General features: G+C 39.7%; 1 protein-coding gene across 2 annotated transcripts in view; it reads right to left on the bottom strand.

Moving 5' to 3' along the window:
* Positions 1-21,723, bottom strand: part of smad3 (SMAD family member 3) — a 61,033-nt gene extending 39,310 nt beyond the window's left edge. Inside the window, exon 1 of one of the 2 annotated variants that reach the window (XM_018092042.2) lies at positions 21,156-21,723. In XM_018092042.2, coding sequence (XP_017947531.1) covers positions 21,156-21,361 — 206 coding nt within the window. In that variant the 5' untranslated portion in view covers positions 21,362-21,723. 2 annotated transcript variants of the gene reach the window in all.
* Positions 21,724-21,984: the final 261 nt, after the last annotated feature.

Below are 21,984 nucleotides of genomic sequence, written 5' to 3'. Positions count from 1 at the left end.
TATGCCATTTTAATATGCATGTCATTGATCTGGTTGGTTGAAGTGTGCAAGCCAACTGGATCACTGATATGTAATGTAGGAAGGTGCATGCACAATAGCTTTGGGGTTTTTTGGCAATCTGCAAGCAGGAAACCAAGCTGGATGGGGAATAAGAGCTTCATTCAGGACTGGAGAAGAGGAACTGCAGAGCTAAATATCTAGGTAAAGCTTCATATCTTGATAAAGCTTCATTTTAAAAAAATCAGTTGGAAAAATGTTTATAATTTCATGGGCTATTCACTTTCTTGTCCAAAGGGCAACATCCCCTTTAAATATAAAAACAACTGTAAGACCAAAAAATATAAAAATGTGTAAAACAGATTTATTAGACATCTACTACAGTTTAGTGGATTGTTATCATAGCAAAGGTTCCCCTTTAGACCAAGAGTATTTGCAAGAGGAGTGTTCTCCAGAGAATGACCCTCTCCTATTTCACACCCAGATTTTTCACATCTTTTAAAAACATCCAGTTTGTTGCCAAGCTATGGCAACTAGTGTGACTTGTGGCTTCTTAATTTGCAAGTATTTCCCTATTTTTTTCCAAATGACAGTACATGAGAGAATGGTATATGCAGAGGATGAAGGAGGCATCCCAGAGCACATGCACTAATAACCTTTCTCCCACTTTCGCTTTTTACTCTAGCTGAACTATTTCTGCATACTCTTCCTTTCTTGCATCACAGGAACACAAGACAATTTCTAACAGTACATAAATCCATTATGGTGGGCGCAATGTCTTCCCTCAGAAGTCCACCACATTTGAACCTGTTCTACAAGGATCACCATAATCAAACACATCATGTGCCACTGCCATCAACATCATTTAAAAAAAACAAAAAAAACAGTAGTTAATAAGCACCACATAAAGTACAGTCAGTAGCACATAAGCACCAGTCTTTTTAGTAATTTCAGTTGCCATTTTCTGTGCAGAATCAAAGCCAGACCTTTTATCTGAGCTATTGCAGAGACTGGGAGAAAGAATTAGTTGCATGATGTCTTTCATTGCACCAATATTATACCTGAGATTACAGGCTTTACAGCGTCAAAGAACTCTTTCACTGAGCAGAACAAAAAGAACTATGTGTAACTCCAAAGCATGCCCTTTTAATGATATTGTCTTGCAGTACAAGGATTTATACTTTTACACTACCTCCCTATAATTATAAAAACAAATCTATAATACAATATGATATCTAGTTTGCTTGTTGTACAAAAGTAACCCCTCTGGTGACAGTTTAGGGGTGAATGTCCCTTTGCTCCCAGCATCACCATCTGCACGTGGCATTATAGGGAATTAGGCATTAGTCAAGGCCGATAGTAAGGTATCCAGGTTATAAAGTGTTGATACACCCATTTTACTGACTAGAAGGCCGAATAAAGGGTCTAATGCACCACAGCACTGAAAAATAGTGTCCACCTATAGTGCTGGATAATGTCCCCATATCCTATAAACCAACAAGAGCTCATGTGTAAGCAAAAGGACAAATACAGGGTTTCTTTAGTGCGTTACCATTCATATACATGATTGTACGTTGTTTACAAGTTGCTGCATGGGCTGTTCCACTGCAGTTCTAGGGGAGAGATGTAAAGTTTAAGTTTGGATGCAAATAACCATGTTTTTACCCACAGTGCAGCATTCCTTTTGACATAATTCCAGCATGATCACATCTGCTCCCTCCACCACAATTGTGCTTGCGTTTTGGCATAAATCGGGTGCAATTTGCATCTGGCATTTTCAAAATGGGGATTACGTCATTTATGGAGTACACGTTCAGGTTCATTTGGCTTACCACAACAATCATAATGTCATCATGAGAATGTCCAGAACATGCTCACCTGTAGGGCAGCACACTGAGTAAGAGCATTTAGTCACAATATCATTAGTACAGTACAGCAGCTCTATACCATGCAACATGTATATAGGGGAAATATCTTCTGTGTCTTTACTTGCTCTTTAAAGGGACACTATCCCCATAACTCTTAAATGTGCTCAGTAAAGAAGGATAGCAGTGCTGCAATTGATTTATAGTACCTCTCATAACAGACTATGGGAAAACTTTTTTTACTGCTTTATGTTTACTTGATTTGCTCCCAAACTTTGTCTGACACATAGATTATTATTTGGCCTGACAAGGACCTACAGGTTCCCTATACCTGCTTAACATTATCATTCAACAACTACAGTACGGACATAGCAGCTGCATTCAGTTATGTGAGGGTGTTTAGAAATCTATTTATTGCTGATGAGCAGCAGCATCCCATATAATTGTTACCTGTATGGTTCTCCCCTAGCCTATAATAATTCCTTTTTTTGTCAAATCCTATCATGTTTTACAAACATTACACATGCCCACACACGTTCCTTCCTACCTGCAATGAGATGCTCATATTGCCCCTTTTACTAAGCACAGCATTCTTCTCTTGCACTGGAAAGATATCCTCATCCAGCATAGCAACCAATCCACTATCACAGCTATTTTTGTTTTAACCTCAAAGTGACTTTTTATGCGTTTATTTATTGTGCATTAGCTTGATAATAACCTCCTGAGAGTTCACCGGGGCTTGCATTTATTTAAAGGAACTCTTCAATCCGAGAGAAGGCTAAAGCCAATTAACAGCTTACACCAGCAAACCTTTGGCATCTGAGATGCAGATAGAAACTGCGCTCCAGTTAAAAGGAAGATATTTTGTCATTATCTATTCATTTCTGGCATATTGGTTTTAAATGTGGTTTTAAGGAAACATTATAAATTGTTTCCAGTGCTGTTGGTAGAGGGCCATATTGGTCTCTCCTGACTAGTCTGCATAGGCCTGTATTATGATCTGATGGTTGACACAGAGGTCAGCCCAGATCAGCTTGATTCGGCCCATCATGTGGGCAGACAAATCAGGCAAAGATCCTGATGCTAAGCTTCCAATCTCCGTTACTGATCACAGGCATGTCCTGGAGATTAGCCAAACTGAACATGCTTTTGCAATAATATAAAACAGAATACTGCAATAAACATATCCGGGCCATCAGATTTGCCTGAGTTGGGGATCCAGGTTTGGGATCTGGAAACCCAAGTTGCAAATTACGGGAAGGCCACCTCCCATTTTTAAGCAAATAATTCTTATTCCCTGTAAAAATAAAAAAGTAGCTTGTACTTGATAGTAATTAACTAAGCTGCATAAATCCATATTGGCGGCAAAAAAATCATACTGGGTCATTTCATATTTAACTTGATTTTTAGCAGACTTAACATAAGGAGATCCAAATTACAGAAAGATTCCTTATCAAGAAATCCCCAGGCCCCAAGCATTCTGGATAAAAGAACTCATACCTGTACTGAAAAGTTGTAGCTGCGAAGTTGCAAGTGTGAACAACAGGTGACCACTTGCTGCAACAGTTGTACTCTATATTGCACAAATTTAGTTTAGCAGCTTGGATCATTTAAATCATTGACTCATTATCTCCCTGCCCCCTCCTTTGTAAAAATACAAAGCCTCAGCAGAATACCTACAGAAAGCCAATTTTTATTTTACAAATTATTTCCCTTCTATAGGTCCCATATGCATCGATGCCGCTGCTTCTGAACCTGACGGCACGCATCGACTGTAATATGATAGCACAGCTGGGTGAACAGACATTTATTTCAAACTAAAACTGCAGTATTTAAGCTCAGGAACAATGAGACTCTTGTCACACCTTTTATACAGACAGGGGTTGGAGCATAAAATTACTCTAGAGATGAATCTGAAGTAATTGAGACAGCGATCCTATAGCAGTGTATAAAGAACAGAGCAAGCTGTAACAGCCAAGCCACAATCACTGAAGTTATGGGAGTGCATCACTGAGGAAAATTGCTTTTCTTTACATGTTCACCACTTGCTTTTTGTTGATACACCATACAAGTCCAAAAAATACAGAGTATTAAGAAGAAAAACAAAAACAAAGTATGGAGAGATGTGATAGTTCCTGGAGCATATTTGCTCAAATGTGGCAAGCGTAAGCGAACAGGAAAAGCAGTAAAGAAACACATTGTTTGGAGAGCTGACCCTCTATCCTAGTAACTTTTAGCAGCCCCAAAGGGAACAGATATGTATGTGTATAGGGATTCAGAACAGACTGTAATTACTGCATAAGCTTCATGTATTCCTGGAGATATTTTTAGAAGTCCAGGCTGTGTGGACATCGATACAGTCCATTTCAATTCTCATTTCTTTGTTGTGCAATAGGGAAGTCATGTGATTTTAAGGATTTTGATTCGGTACAGCCAGGAGTGTGGATTCGGCCAAATCCGCCTGAAAAGGGCAGAATACTGAACCGAATCCTGGATTCAATGCATTCCTACTGTGCATGGTCAGTTTTCCAAGCAAATCACCCATAAAATGTAAATGTAATTGTGAGCAACTATCTAACATACATTAAAACCACTGATAATGTGTAATTAAAGTTATTTGTTAATGTAATTGATACCGAAAGCAGTCTGTCTGTCCATTTCTATTGCCTGACCTGGTGGTTCTAATTTTTCCAATGAATGGAAGGCTGACATCTGCTACACTGTATTAAGAGAAAGACCCAACAGCACAGAGAGGGACAGAAACAAAAACTGCTTTCTGTTGCAAGAGTACTGTACTGGATTTTGTGGTTAATGGGTTTTCAGGTGACATACCCAATACCAGTAGTTATGTCCCCCGTAAGAAGCCTGTTAATTCCATGCTAAAATTGCACCTACTAATACTATGAACTATAACTCTGGCTTCATGATATTAATTGGGAAGCTTTTGTCCTCAGAATGAATATATTTTGTTTCTAATGAAACACATTAACAAATTCTTATTAAGAGAGGTGTAATCTTTAGGTGCCTCTTACTGGCACTGTCCCTAAATTGTTAGGAGCACTTATGAAAACAAGTGTGTTGGTGAATGGCCCCAATCTGTGCTAAGTTGTGTGTCCGTTTTGCGCTTGTTCTAGTTTATTCTTGGGGTTCCTCTGCAAGGTGTTAATGAATATCTCATGCAATCAACAAGGATTTTTTACAGTACAAAATAAGTGATAAATTAAAAAAAAAAGAATGGGAATAAGATCTGATTTCAATTTCAATCAAGGGCTCCATGATGCTTTTTCTTTCAGAGAGGAGTTCAAGCAGAATAATACAATCCTCTCTCATCACATACTAATAACTACACTAATAAATTAATTAATTACAATTAATGGTCGTTCAGTCCATTAAATCTTGTTAATTTTATTTCTCCTATAACCCACAAGTTTACATTATAAAAACTATATATCATTTTTTTTTAATCATAATAGTAATTGGATCCCTGATGTGACAATCCTGCGTGTTATAGATTCCTTAATTTCTTTTCAGGATTTTTTCATACAAACATTAGTCACTGTTATTAAATATAATATACCAATCTATAATTACTAACAATCAAAACATCACATGTAATGAATGCTACTGTTAGCCTGAGTTGGAGAGACGGAGAAATGCAGTCTAGTACAGTATACATGTTCGGGTGTCAGAAGAAAATCTGCATGTGTATATGTATATATATATATATATATATATATATATATATATATATAAATATATAAAATAAATGGTTGTAACGCACTCCCAATATAGGGGAAAATGTCCCTGGTGCATCCAACAAGAGGAATGAATATTCACATCTTATATTTTATTAGTTTTTCAACGTTTTGTTCCTGCTAAGAGGACCTTTCTTCTTGAGCAGGACCAAAACGCTGACAAATTAATAAAAACGTTTTCACTCATCTGTAAGTCCCATGAGTGCTCTATTTTTTCATGTGGATATATATATATATCAGTAGATTGAACTTCATTTGTATAAGTTCATTGCCTGAGCACCAGCATCAAATTATATAACATCATATAACATGGAAACTGGGGACACATGACCTAGAGCAGGGGTCCCCAACCTTACTCATGAGTCAAACGTAAAAAGACTTGGAGAGCAACACAAGCATCATGGAGGCGCCAAATAAGGGCTATGATTGGCTATTAGGTAGTCTCTATGCACATTATCAGCTTACAGGAGGATTTATTTGGTAGTAAATCTTGTTTTTATTCAACCAAAACTTGCCACCAAGTCAGGAATTCAAAAATAACTACCTGGTTTGGGGGCACTGAAAGCAAAATCCAAAGGGTTGGTGAACAACATGTTGCCCCCGAGCCACTGGTTGGGGGATCACTGACCTAGAGTATGAACCTATGAAAAATTATTACCTTGGGAGCCAAACAGGACAAGAATCATTTAGTACAGCATGTGGGCAAAGATTAGCCAAAGATCCTTTTGTCTGGCAATCTCAGCAAACAAGCCCATGTTGAGGTGTATGGCTAACTTTAGTTGCATGCATATTTTTAGGGCTCTGGCACACGGGGAGATTAGTCGCCCGCGTCAAATCTCCCTTGTCACGGGCGATTTGCCGAAATCGCCTGCGCAGCGTGTGCCATCCCACCAGCGACTTACATTTTCGCCGGTGGGATGGTAGTTCGGTGGGTTGGTAGTTCGGGGAGATTAGTCGCCCTTGACAAGGGAGATTTGTCGCGGGCGACTAATCTCCCCGTGTGCCAGAGCCCTTACAGCACAAATTTAAACCCTTCCATTTAAATGATATACGTTGCATATAATTTGCTATTTTTGACTACTCTTCACATTTACTCTTCATTCACCCCACTCCTCTTGTACATGGCCTTTGGGCTTGGCTCCTCATACAGTGCTCTAGGCCAGTACTTTCTATACAGTTAGGAACCCATGAATTGGAACACGTTGTTGAACTGGAGGTCAGTGTAAGGAGGTCAGTACAATGGATGTATAATGCTTGTCTGCACCTTATTAGAGGATGAACTATGACAGCAACTGTGTGTACAGTGCTTTGGACAATTTTCTACCCATGTTCATACATTATTCCCAACAGATCTTCCTTAATACAGTAATTCTTCTTCTGGCACTTTATCAAAACCCTGGAAAAAATATAAGCGGACCACTCTGCTATAACTCCACTTTCTACACATATCACTGTAAACGGAAACAAGCCAATCTGTTCTATACAATCTGTCTTTTGTAAAACCATGCTGACTACTGAAGCACTTATTATATTACTCTCCAAAACATAACCCCCAACCATAACCTTGTAAGAAACCTTTAAATATCTTTCCCACTACACATGTCAAACTTACAGATCTATAATTACCAAAACATATTCCCTTTTTTAATATTAGATTTACATATACTTCCCTCCAGTTTACTGGCATCATACCAGATGTGCGATGAGTGCAAGAAAGCAGTGTAACAAACCATTTTGGACAGTTCCATAAAAGATTACATTGACATATTCATTCACGTTTGGTAATCATCCAAATGGGTATACCCAATAAATCTGGCAATGTTGGGTGGACTCTTTAAATTTGGAGGACACCCCACATTAAGACCAATATTCTATCGCTGCGTATTATTGCAATGTTATTCTTTATTGTGCCTTCTATTGATAACAGCATGTAAAACCAAAAAAGCAATGAACTGTGCATACCCACCTATTCTTTATGAATTTGTTTTCCTTTGTTTTTGTTACTGTTTGTATTAAAAGCAATAAAAAAAAGATTATACAAAAAACTGATATATACATTAAAAATTGTGGACTTTTTAACTTTCTGTCATGATTTTTTGTTGTGTTTTGTTTTACTTAATTATGCTGTGTAATTCATTCAACCATTTAAAATGTTATTCTTGAACCAATAAATGTATTTTTTTTAGTTGTAATAGTCGTGTGTAGGCAGCCATGTCAGGTCAGTGTGCCCAATCCTGGTCTTTCAGAAAGAGCCAGTACTTCACAATGCAACTGCTTTCAGATGAGCTATAGTTTTTCCTACTCAGTGTAACTGAAGGAGTCATGGCCAGACTTGAGGGTTTTACTACTGTAAAGAAAGAGTGCTATTCAAATATCTACTATTAGATGGGTCATAGGGGGGAAGGGGGGAATGACATCACTCCAGATTGCAGCGCAGCAGTAAAGAGTTATTGAAATTTATGAGTGCGCAAGTCATATGGCTGAAGGCACATGAGAAACTAAAAACATGGCTAGCCCCTCATTAAATTTTAAATTAAATAAAAAAATCTATTTGCTCTTTTGAAAAACAGATTTCAGTGCAGAATTGTGCTATTAACAGATGCATTCTTTAAGCCTTCCAAGCATGTGTAATCATTTTACAGCTAGATGTTGAATGCAGCTATAACAGCAGTGAAACTGTTAAGATACGTCAGAAAGCTCCTGCTGGGGGGACAGTAGGGGATATGATGGAATACATTCTACACCTATGTGTGATACCTTCACCTCTAACCTGTTGGTGAAACCTCCAAGATTAAAAATCAGCAGAGCTCTCACCACTGCTATCTGCACCTCTAATTTTATGGATCAAGTGATATAAAGTGATACATGAGCATAGTCTCTCCTCAACGCAGGAATAGCTTTTAAAAATGCCCTACGTGGGCAAATCAGCCCACTCATATGGCTTATATACAATAGGTTATGTAAGGCTGTTGTTTTATGCACAATCCACCATCGGGAAATATTGTTTTTTGACTTTTTTCATTTAGTTTTGAGAAATTTACTATTAATCAGACACAGTGGTGATATAAATGTTGTGAGAATAAATGGCAGTGCTGAAGTATTGGATACATTTTATGGCATTGTGTTTAAAAAAACAAAAAGGTAAAAAATAGAAATACATATATTTTAAAAAGTTATTTATTTGCCCTGTCAGTATTTGTGGGCCACTAAATAAAGCAGATAATATAAATATTATATGCATCAGAAAGCATTTTCACTTGCTTCAGACTACAGGCTCTTTTAAGTTTACAGATGCAGAAGACATGGGCCCCGTACACACAGAAGTGACTGTGTAGGAACCACTCCCTTTGCACGGATTCCAAAGTCACGTGGTCTGTGGTTAAAGAAGAAACTATTTATTGCCTCTGCAATGGAAATGGGCTTCTATTGGGAAATCAGCAAGTCACCCTACACCAGCTCAGACTTGATCCACGGGCAGCAGTACTCCAATAACCCAGGGGCAAAACAGCAAAGCCCAAAGGCCTTTCAGAGGCACAAGAGACTAAACAACCAAATGAGTCTTGTGTGGACAATATGAATTGAATCATAGTACTACAGTCAAACCTTAGTTTTATATATTTCAGCAATTTAGTTTTACACTGTGTTTATGTAGACTGTATGTGACCACTCTTGCTGGTGGACAGGTCTAGGGTGCAACCTGTACCTTAATGCAACAACACAATGACATTAATAGGAAATAGGCCTGTACAAGTAAACACTGCTGCCTTACATTTACAACTGTAGCACAGTACAATCAGAATGTCTTTATTTCAAACGGTTCCTAAAATGCCTACTTATGTAATGTAAGACATCAAACAGGCACTTTAAAAGCCGCCCTATTAGTAACTGCAGACTAATTACTCGTCTGTTATCCAGCGTTCATGTGTTATTTTTGCTGTTTGAGCTGCAATCTTCTAAACTATATGCCAATAAAAGGGATCACATGCTCCATGCTGCTCCTCGCCCCCCTCCGGACTGTAAGGGCCCCGTAGTGAGAATAACATCTGCATATGCAGGAATCTACAAGTACAGATGGTTAGCATTAATTGAAATGGGGCTCCTAGATTGCAACCTGAGACACTAAGAAAGGGGGTTTAACAAGGCTGCAATTATAGTGAATTGAAACATGTGAAGGTGCAGCCCTTTACTTGTTATGTTAAATTCTCAAGGGGCAAAAAGAATGGATTGTAATGAACTGCACTTGTCGGGGAGAGAATATGATAAACGGCTCTTGGTCTATTCCACTCAGCAACTCACTTCAGAAGAGACAGACACTGTGCTAGAAATCATCGTATACCAAACAAAGTGGAGTGTTTCCATCCATTTGTCAACTGCCACAAAATATTTTGCAACTAATGTTACAAAAATGATGATAACTACAAACAGAGATGTAAGTACTACTGAAACAGAGTAACATACTTATTCTATTTAGCCAGCACAAGCAGATTTGGGGAAACTTAAGAGATTGATATAAATATGCCTTATAAAGACTGACTGGTTAAAAAAAATGTTTTTCTCTCCAACAATGGAAAAGCCTTTACTCAAGATGAGCATATGTGTAGCAATATTATCCTTTCAAACATGGTACATGTATGGTGGGCTGACAATCCCAACTGATATTCATGTACTATGAATATATGATGGTCTGTGGAATGGCCATGTTTGAACATCTGCCACTGCACCGTATGGATACCTTGGATGGTGTTGTGTTATCTACTATAGTAATGCACCCGATCAGTACAGTATCAGTACAATGCATCTGCAGATTAGGACATGTAGATGAGCTGAAGCTCCTTTTCCCTTTCTGCTCTCCTGAATTTTTTGCCTGTTGGATAAAACAACAACAAAAGCTGCAGTCAAACTATGTTTGGCCCATCATACAGTATCTGCCCATGGGCCAATTTGTTAAATACTGTGTAGCGTCACACAGTGCATTGCTATCTTTAAGCTGGGAATCCACTACAAGGCGGTATGCCAAATCATTGACCGTGATGCCAATCATGGGATCATATTAGGGGCCTATGCAGACCTGCTGGAAAGGGCCATATTTAGCGCTAAGGCACACAGGCCGTTTTGTTGCCCATGCTTCATCTCCTCCAGGGTGGGCAACAAGACATCTCAAGTTCCCTTTCCACTGACATTAATGTAAATCTCCAGAGGGAAAACATCTCTCTCGCATAGTAGCCTGAAGTTGCCTGCAATGTACATAAATGCAGGTGGGAAGGGTACTTTGGACATTTGTTGCCCAGGCTGGAGGAGAGCCTGATGCAGTCCTCACCAGACAGGCTTTTTAAACCTTCCCAACACATATCAAGCCGACCAAGGCCCATTATGCTGCCACTCAGTCTGAAATGGCAGAGTTGGCAGCTAATCTAAGGCTAAGGTTTAACTTGTTTTGGGCTAACTTGTGTAGAGCTATGGATAAAGTTTAAATTTCAAACCTGAAACCACCTTGGGGAGGTTAAAATCTATGACTAACAGTCAGTGATTAGTTTTTATCAGTCAAACTATTGTTTAAAATTATGAATTATTATTATGGATATGAAGATTATGCAGACACTGACCTATTTAAATGAAAACTGAATAGTTAATCTGCAGTTGTCGAACTACAATGTTCAGCACGCAATGATAGCTGGACTGGGAGCTGTTGTCCAACAGAATGACTTTAAGGGTTTTCAGACAGGAATAGAAAGAAATATCTCAGAGCTGAGCAAATGCTCACTCAGCAAGAAAATGTACATTGTAGGAGCATCATGGGAGCACAGGCAGAATCTCCACATTGGAGAACAACTAATGAAATGATGACAGAAGTTTGACAGCATCAGATGCAGATGCATGTACAAAGCTGGAGAATAGGATATTAATATTATTATAATAATTATTAATACACATGCTATAATTCCTACAAGTCCTGTTTGTAAAATGGGTTACTGTTGCTATAAATGATGTTCGTTATTAAATACTGACCTGTTCCTTTAAATACATGCTGTGTTGGATTAAAATTACTTTTAAGCGAATCCTTATGGCGGCTTATGATCTGTAACATGCTCTCCCACCCGTTTCCATGAACCTCTCTGCTGTTTAAAATTTGAATAGCATGAAGTGCATAATCTTGCTTCTTACAAATGGTTTACCACAAATTTCATTTGGAAAATTTTTATACAATGCACCATGATGAGAACTTTAAAGGAGAGCTAACCCCCCCCACACAAACAAAAGCCCCACCATCCCCTGCCCTTCATTGGCCCCTCCCTGCTGAGTCTATTACACTTTTGTGAAACATGTAACAGACATATAGTTGCAGAGTAGCGCAGTTTTCAGGCACCACCTTCTGTATCTTTGGATTTGATGGTTGTATTTCCAACTTGTTGTCCTCTTCCCTGGCCCCTTCCCGTTCTTTGATGGTCGGTGTTGACACTTGATCTGGCTATACATGTCCTATATCCAGACTGGCAATCTGTGGATTATGACAAATGCCAGAGGGGCTCCTGTAAGATGCCATAGACAGTCACTATTTAGTGGGCCTGTGGGAGGCTGTTTGGGCCTCTGTGTACTTGAAACACCAGGGTCTATTTTGAATCCCACTCTGGGCTCGATATCCTAACTTGACCTGTGACCTCTAGCTAAACCTCTGCCTGTTGATAAATCACTGACTAAGAATAGCATGCCCTTGGATATACCCATAATATACTGCTGCCTTTACCCAGTGCTTTACCTAGTCCTGACTGCATCTCTTTCTGCTACAAAAAAAAAATGTCTTCTCTGTGTGATCACACTAAGAAAAGTTCCCACTGACAGCAGCAACATGGGTGATCAAGGGCTGTCTAAGGGCAGGAATATTTCATGGGTACAAGGCACGAAAATTGTAAAGCGATGAGCCAATAACACTTTTAATTTGAACCTTGAGCGCTTGCCTTTTTTAATAGAAAGCAAGACAATCCTTAAGAAAAATAAATCAAGTAGTAGCAGGGTTTTTAAGTCCACCACCAAAACATCAATCATGTCCTGACGGTTTCACAAGTATGTTCTGCACAGGAAAATTCGGCAAAGCGATTGCTGCATTTATCAAAGCGCAGGCTATAGCAAACATTTTGGAGAATCACCTTGAAAAGTTTATACAGTTATAGCCTCAATCAATCAACTCAATCTTCTAACAAAGGTACTAAACTGCACCATTGCAGTTGCCAATAGCAACTAATTGGTTAGTTTCAATCTACTCTAAAGGTGGCCACACACGCTAAAAACCACTCACCTGGCGAGGTTGCCAAGCGAGCGGATCTTCTCCCGATATCCCCACCTAAGGGTGGGCGATATCGGGCTAATTCGGTCATTTGGCCCTGGGGCCAAACGATCGAATTAGAACGACAGGTATAGGTGTCAGTTGCTTCGTGGACTGCATCAACGAGCCAATGCGGTCCCCGATCTGACTGATTTTTAAACCTGCCCGATTGAGATCTGCCCGATTTCAGGCCAGGTGTCGGTCGGGTAGGTCCATCGTCAGGGACCGATATCGGCAGCTAGGATCAGCCCGTGCATGGCCACCTTTAGACAGAGAATGAAAGCAAACATCTGATTGGTTCCCATAAGCAGCTGCGCGATGATAAGTGAAGTAGCGCCTTTGTTAGTTAATCAGACCCTCTCTCTTTTTTTTCCCATTTATGGTAAACACAGAAAAAAAATTAAAGAGGAGTTTCCTCCTGATCTCTGCAATAAAACATACAAATAGGTTAACTGCCTGCTGATAAACTGATATGCGGATGAGAGGAACCTTACACTATAAGTTCCTCTGGTGCAGAGACTGACACGAAAGATGAATAAAATCTGTGTTGTGTAACATGTTGAACTAATATTATATAAACCTGCAGCTCAACTTTTCTGGGTTTTGTAGGCTAAAATCAGTTTAAGTTATAGTCTAAAATGTAAATTTAAAATGGATTTACAAGAATAACTGACACCAAACACCACTGGAAAAGTTTCCTTTTCCCATTAATTTCTCATTGTCCAATAAAAACATTGTGTTACTGGATGCAAAATTGGCAGTATTCATGGTCTATAAACTACAAGACACTCTTTAGTATTGTCCCCTAATTAAAGGTGCAAGTATGAAGAGTGACATTTTGAAACCATTTGAAATTGTTTTTGAGTGCTTTTTAGTTATTTTGCTTTTTGTTACAAAGTTTGCAATTTCAGCATTATCTGGTTGCTAGGGTCCAATTTATCCTAACAACCAGGCAGTGGTTTTAAATGAGAGATTGGAATGTGAACAGGAGAGAGTCTATTAGAAAGACAGAAGTAATAAAGAAACATAGAAGAAGTAATATAAAGTAACAATACCAATAAAACTGTAGCCTCAGAGAACAATACAAACAATTTTTAGCTTCCAGAGTCAGTAACTCTAGTTTGAAATCTGGAAAGCAACAGAAGAAGTAAAATAATTGAAAAACTTTTAAAAATGAAGACCAATTGAAAAGTCTAAATTCTAAAATATCTTAAAAAGTAACTACCCCTTTAAACTACATTCATTGCAAGTAAATTCAATTATGCATTACAACCTAGCATTGAAAAGGCTTCTTACATTGTAGAAAGTAACACCGGGTTTTACTGACAGAGCCACTCCTTGCTACATGTGCTTGTTACACACGCCTGGTGTGTATAAACAAACTCAGGAATGCATTCTAAATGAGACAAACTACAAATATATCCGGTTCATTTAAGTTCTTTGGAAGAACAACTAAACTTAAATGGGAAGTTATCCTTAAAAATCATATGGTGTGACTCTACAACCAGTCTGACATGCCTTCCACATATTTCTAGGCCTAATAAAGTTCAGAAATGTACCTTCACTAATACATTGTTGAGTAAAACTTCTGGTGTTTTCTATATTACTGGACACCAACACAGATTTTGTGTCTACTATACACATTCACTGTGTATAACATTTTCCTCAGGTTTTCCCTGTCTTTTAAAAGGGTTTTACAATTTGTGCTACACAAGAAGGGACCCCAAGGCACCTGCAAAAGGCAATTACTACAGGTCTAAAGGCCACTGAGCACAATTACAGGGGGTACAGGGGTACTTTTACACTGCATTGTTCTTTCTACTATGGTAAAAGATTTAAATATTCACTGAAATTGCCCTGTTAAGTCCTAAGGTCTGCTTATGTAAGAAAGCCTGTCTGGCCTGGAATAGGATTCAAAATAGGCCCTAGCATTTCAAGTACACAAAGTTCCAAACAGCCCCCACCAGCCCACTAAATAGTCTGTGGCATTGTATAGCAGCCCCTCTGGCATTTGCCAGAATCCACAGATTGCCATCAAAGAGGATGGTACTGAAAAGGTTGTATGTATATTTTTATTCATAAAGATTAAAGAAACTATCATTAAAGAAACTATGCCCACTTTAACCTAGAAAACTGATCTCAAAGCGGGGGTTCTAGGGGTTTTGCCATAAAATACCTAACAAACTCGTAACTGCTTAAGCAAAGAAGAACTGGGACAGAAAACATTAGCCCAGTTTTTTTAAAAACATAATTTAGATCAGATTATTTTTTCAGGCAAATCTTTCAGGCAAAGAGAAAATGCTGACCCTCTGGCTAAAGATGCTCTTATTTTGGTGGGTTTAGGCTGGCCCAACAGCTGTTTACAGCAGAGAGCCAAAAGCTGTTCAGGTCCCAACTGTGGCTGTACCTTTGTGACTATGAAGAAAGATCAGTGTGCCAGCAGAACTGAAGGACTGGGTTAAAAAAATGCAGCTTGCATTCAAAAACTTGCACTGTAGCCAGCGCTCTTAAATGAGCCCTACAGTCTGTTTCTACCAGCTGTTCAACCAGAAACCCCAAAGGGATTTAACACAGTCTAAAAGGAAAAAGCAGCAACAGAAAGTCTGTCATTTCCGAGTACTTTTCTCTTTCTTACATAACATTCATATCCACAGTAACAAAATGCTGCTCCTATGAAACATTTGTGGAGCAAATTTACTTGCACGGGTTCTTTATTTTCATGCAGCACAAAATCAGCCTGATGCCTATAGCACATCTGCCTTTTTTCAGGCAACAGAAGTTGTTCCAAATGTTCTCAAGTAAATCCTTTTAGGGACCCCAAGCACTCACATTTGAATTTACATGGAGCACATATCCTCTGATCAAATGCAACTGCACAGCTGAACAACTGCTACTGCAGAAGTACCCAAGACCTGGTCAGTACTGGAAATCTATAGATTCTGGCAAATGCCTGAGGGGCTGCTGTAAGATGCCTTAGACCAGGGGTAGGGAACCTATGGCTCGGGAGCCAGATGTGGCTCTTTTGATGGCTGCATCTGGCTCGCTGCCAAATCTTTAATAAAAAAAATAACGGGGGGTGTGGCCTGCGCTCGGCAGATAGAAGACATGTTCTAAGCCTTAGAACACATCTTCTGTCTGCCGAGCTCAGGCCAGGCCCTCCTCTGCATCGCATCCGCATCCGGCATCCTGGGGACCAACCCTACCTTGCCCTGCAGCATCCGTGGCCATTTTGTACATATTGTATGGCTCTCACGGAATTACATTTTAAAATATGTGGTGTTTATGGCTCTCTCAGCCAAAAAGGTTCCCAACCCCTGCCATAGACAGTCAATGGGGGGGGGCTGTTTGGGCCTCTGTGTACTTGAAATGTAAGGGCTTATATTGAATCTCAGTCCACATATAAACAAATCCTTAAATATAAAGATTACTTTACAAATTGATTGTGAGATAAAAAAGACAACCATAATAAAGGAAAAAGAAAGATGAAATCATTGGGGGTAACAAAAGTTAGACTCCCTCCAATAATTGTATTTACTTACCTGATAACCTAGGCCGGTTCCCCTGTTAACAGAAAACTGCCCTGGCCTGGAGTTCTTCTCAGCGAGTACCACAGAGCAATCATCTTCTTCCACGTTGTCTTTCTTCCCTACCCTGGGACCACGAATATGCAGTAAAGTGAAATAGATGGCCTTCTTTTGTTAAAGTTCAGCTTTTCACTCTACTATGTATGGCTTCCCGTGTGAAGAAAGAAGAAGCAGGAAGAGGATTGCTCTGTGTTGCTCACTGAGAAGAACTCCGAGCTGGGGCAGTTTCCTGCTAACAGGAGCACCAGTCTGGGGTATCAGATAAATAAATGCAATAACTGGTGGGTGCCTAAGTTTTGGTACCCCCCGACCCCAGTGATTTCAACCTATCCTTCTTTTTTAAAGAAGAACTGAAGATTAACAAAATAATTAGTCTAGAAAAGTTTGGGCAAGGAAGAGCTGTTCTTCCAAAGATGGATGGAGTATTCCTCATATCCTTTTCTGTTGGCACATGGTCAGGGCTGCTGTAAGTTAACTGTAGTGATGAGCAAATTTGTTTATCAGTTTCATAAACTCCAATGTATTTTATGAATTTTTGACATTTTGCAAATTTTTCGACATAATGGGACAGACTCACCCATTGATAGTTACCTGTATTTAGGGGCCTACTCACAATATGCCTTTTTTACACAAAATTAATTTACAATACAAGTCTGATAGTAGTTAATTTAGATGCACATTACATGGCAGCACAGAAATCATTGCAGTCTGTATCAGAATGATCAGCCCTGTAGCATCAGCTACTGTGACATTTGTATCCTTACTTTCTGTTATAGGGCAACTGAATCTCTGGGATGGTACTGTTCAGTATATGAAATACAACATTTCTAGACCTTAGCTGTGCTTTAATGATATGTATGATTAGCTGGTGCAATTTTGTCTACAGGCAAATCTGGCATACAAACTACCAATGCTTTCCTGCCTCCCCCGCTCTTTATTACGATAACACATTACTACTTGCAAGTTTTCTCAGGAATTTCTCAACCTCCCTTCCCAGCAAACCTCCCCACCCTACTATATGTGAAAAACTCAAAAGCCCTCTATTTTTCACTGCCTTTTACTCTTGCTTGTTCCCTGTGGAATAAAAAATGATCCTTCTTTATTTTCCACTAGGAAACACTTACTCCAAAAAAAAAATCCATGGTGGATCCAGAACTGGCTTCTGGAAAAGAATTTCCTAACAGCAGGCACTGGGAAACGCCAGTTACAGATGACCTACGTTGCGTAGTGTAAAGGAAAGGTTAGAAATTCCTGGAACCTGAATATTTATAATCTTCCATTACAGAAGAGCCCAATTCTTAGCTTTACATCTAAGTAAAATTCTGTGCTATTTTCGGCTGTGTGTATGTGTAAAACTGCTGAGCCCAATGTGCCCCCCCACACGTCCCTGTGCCTGTACTCACATGCCCTTCTTGTTCAGGCCTGTTTTGTAACGTGCTTATTTTCTCCTTCTTATATAAATACCTCACAGTGCTCAGTGGGTAATCTGCTCGCTTCATGTGAAAGCTATGCCAGGTCATTTTACTGACACAGAATGCAGATTGACAAACTCTGTGAAACATAATATAATAATATTTTCTGTAAAGCTGCCACAATTAGCCTGTTTAAACAAAGCAGCACTGTGTCATAAGGGAAGTTTTTTTTTTATTTTTACAAGGAAGGATGTTTTTTTTTCTAGCAACCAAGGATATAGGCTGTACCTAAAGGACATGTAAAGTCTATTTCACTTGGGGTTTTCAAAATGTTAGGCACCCCCCAGTGAAATAGATAAGTTTTGTCCCCAGGCTGGTTCTCCTGTTAGGAAAGAACCACACCAGCCTGTGGACAAAACTGTCTGGACTGGGCACCACTCAGATATCTCCTTACCTTATTTCTTATTGCTTGGTGCTTGGCATTCTGTGCATGTGCAGTTGAGTAGATCTCAATGCGCATGCGGAACAAGAATTTGCGCAGGGGATGCCTGGGGCGCCGGTAGAAAGGTTAGTAAAATGGCAGGCGACACTCAGGTTCCTTAGTTTTTTTTCCGAGAGTGTCTATTACACTAGGGGGTTGCCTAACATTTTGGCATCCCCCCCAGTAAAATAGACTTTACATGTTCTTTAAAAAATTTTAGTTATTTGATGTACACTGAGTTACCGCATTCATTAGAATGATACCAACACCTTTCTGTATATGAGGAATTGGCTCATATTGATAACAAAAAACCTGGACTCTAATATTTATTTTATACATACCCTCCTCTTCCAATCCTCCCCAGCTGTACCTTTCTACACTCACATGCTAGCTTCCCATTTCCGAGGGGCACCAAATCTGCCATTCTGAACTGAAAGGTGGCACACTACCTTTAGTAGTGCTCCCTAAAATGTAGTGCTGGTGCCACTGGAGAATATGGAGCAGTGGCCGGCTGAAGATCAAATAATAAGAATAGCTATGTGCTCTCCTTGATACACCTTAAAATTTAGCTTGAAGGTCAGTTAGGATGAGAGTTAAGGTGAAAACATATTTTCTGTACTAGATATTCTTGGAAGTTTGGCTATTGCGTCAATGCATCAACCGTAACATTGTTATGTTGTATAAGAAGAGGCCTACCTAAAGCTTAGGCCTTCAGGGAAGCTTGAAATGTAGAAGTCCAGCAACTACTGTCCTGTATGCTGGAGAAACGTTTATTAAAATTATTTCCTTTTTCTCAGTACATGTATGGGACCTGTAATACAGAATGCTCGGGACATTTGGTTTTCCAGTTAAGGGATCTTTCTGTAGTCTGGATGACCATACTTTAATCACTAATCACCTCTAATCATTTAAACATTAAATAAACCGCCAATATAATATAATTGCCACCAATATGGATCAATGCAGCTTTGTTGCCATCATGTACAAGGTAGTACCTGTACCTTGTGACTGACTTGTACGTGTTGGTAACTAACCTGCATAAATTCATATTTATGGCAAAACAATTCTATTAGGTTTATTTAATGTTAGAATGATTTTAGCAGACCTAAGGTTTGATGAACCAAATTATGGAAAGATCCCTGATACAGCAAACCCCAGGTTCCAAGCATTTGGGATAATAGACCCTATTTGTACTTGCACTCCAGCCTTCCCTAGCCTGGATCCAGCACCCCTGGAACCACATCCATTTGTGTATCAGGGTGTCAAAACTTTAAAAATTAACACCAGGCTGATGGTATGGTATTTTTTCAAAAGCCTGTACATGCCTCCTATTGGAGAGCTCTGTTTTGGTTTAATGTTACCTGTTACTTTCAGGTAGTTTGTTTTTCTTTCAGATTAGAATGATCTCAAAGATATTAAAGGGAAAAAAGGAATTGTGATTGCAAGCCATCAATTCCTAGAATCTGGAATGCATATACCATATGAAACTAAATCAGGTATAGAATAACCATTCCTGTTGTCATGGTATTCCAGCAAAAACAGATTTGTCTAATTTCCCCACATGCTGTGCTGGCATTTCCTGGCCTGTCCCAACTACATCACAACTTTGACCTTTGGGATACATGTTCATGAGGATCACTTATATCCAAGGCATTTGTATTTGTTGTCAATGTATTGTAGAGTGGCTATAAGTCTCAACTCTAGACTTATAGCTTATTGAAACTTATCCCAATCAAAAACACATACCACATGGGTCTAACTTATTATTGCAAGTATTTGTTATACAAAATTATAGTGATGGAGGCTTAACAAGATTTACCTTTTGATACATATTTCTCTGTATAAGTCTCTGTAAGGAAATATATGAAATATATGAAAATCTGTACAGAGTTTGTTGTCTTTCATGCAGAAATGATTATTTTTATATATTTTTATAATGGCATTAAATTCAAGAATGATCAAAAGCCAAACTTGCAGCCTCAAAGAGAAAGTGGAGGCACTGGCTACGTGATGAAGAGTAAAATATATTTAGAAAAACATAATTACATGCAGGAAAAGTTGGAAACTGTCTGGAGAATGTCAATGTTCCCTTTATATTACAGCAAGCTGCAAGCACTTGTGTGACATTTTGAATGTAGAGGGGGATAGGAAACATAAATCCTCCTCTTGTCCAATACTTTTTGCAGGGTAACTGTGAGGAGCAAATCAGAAGGGCGGTACCAAGGATATCCAGCCCACAAGTCTCCAGCTACTGTACTGTTGGACTACAAGCTCCTTGGGCTGTCAGGGGGGTTCTGGGAGTTGTAGTTCAAGAACAAAACAGGAGTGTAAAAGGAGTAACATGGTTAAGTAACCACAGAAGTAGTTTAGAATAAGGGATGATATATGCCATCCTATTGGTTTTGGTATAGGATGCGCAATCAACAGGGTGAATCAAATGTATTAGGGGCTTATAATACTCAACAGGAGATGGGAGACATGGAGAAACAGTTGCAACAAATCTTACAATGATTCTTAAAGTAACAGCATATATAATATATGACTTGTTGTTATGCTCTCATTCATCTACTCTGGGTCCAGCGCCTATCAATGTTATATATAGCAGCAGGGCCCATCACCCCAGTCACACTGATATGGCAGAACTTGTGCCCTGATCATGTTGGGTTGGACAAGCAATCCCTTGCCTAATGGAAAGCACATGATGCTGCTGCCAGCTGGGCATTGCTCCCCGCCTGCCTCTCACCTGGGGATGGTGATGCACTTGGTGCTGATGCTCTGGGTGGTCAGTGCCTTCTCCAGCTCGTCCAGCTGCCCACTCTTCTTCAGTTTCTTCACCAGACTCTTCACTGCCTTCTCACACCATTTCTCCTCTTGCCCATTCTGCTCTCCCTTCTTCCATCCCAGCAGCCTCTTCACGATGGGGGGAGTGAAGGGAAGAATCGAGGACATGACAGCCCCCCAAGCAGAACAGAGATATAATAGGAGAGAAAGGACAGGAGCTGGGGGGCCGCGGGGGAGACAAGGGGACAATCCCTGTCAGGCTGCAGCTCACACACCTATTGTCACTCAGGCTCCTTGGGACTCTTCCCCACTGGCGCACACACACTTTACTCAGCAGCTATTACTACGACTCTCTCTTTTGCCCTCTCTCTCTCTCTCTAGATATATATATACTTCTTACTGTGCACTCTCTGCCCGTACTGTGGCCTCAGTCGCTCCCTGTCCCTCTCTGTGCTTCAGCACTCAACCCCTTCTCTTCGCCTCTAACTTTCTAACCACTCTCCCCCCCCCCTCTTCGCCGACTTACCTCCCCTCTCAGAAAAGCATCCCTCCTTCCCTCCAAAAGGCCACGCCCACTCCATTTCACTGACACCTCTTCTTACGACGACAGAATCTGACCACGCCCCTAATGTCTCGTCCTGCTGAGGACGTAGGCCTTTAATTAAAGGGGAGCCTGTCAGGAACGAGAAGAATCAGTGAGGAGAGGAATCCTCCTCTCGCGATATTTCCCCTCAGCAGCAGCTACAACCTGCGAGCGGGAGGGAGAATTAAATGTGTATTAACACCGAGGT

This window comes from Xenopus tropicalis, chromosome 3 (assembly GCF_000004195.4).
Source record: "Xenopus tropicalis strain Nigerian chromosome 3, UCB_Xtro_10.0, whole genome shotgun sequence".
Lineage (NCBI taxonomy): Eukaryota > Metazoa > Chordata > Amphibia > Anura > Pipidae > Xenopus > Xenopus tropicalis.
The sequence above is the reverse complement of the archived record's forward strand: the minus strand, read 5'-3'. Positions and strand labels throughout refer to the sequence as shown.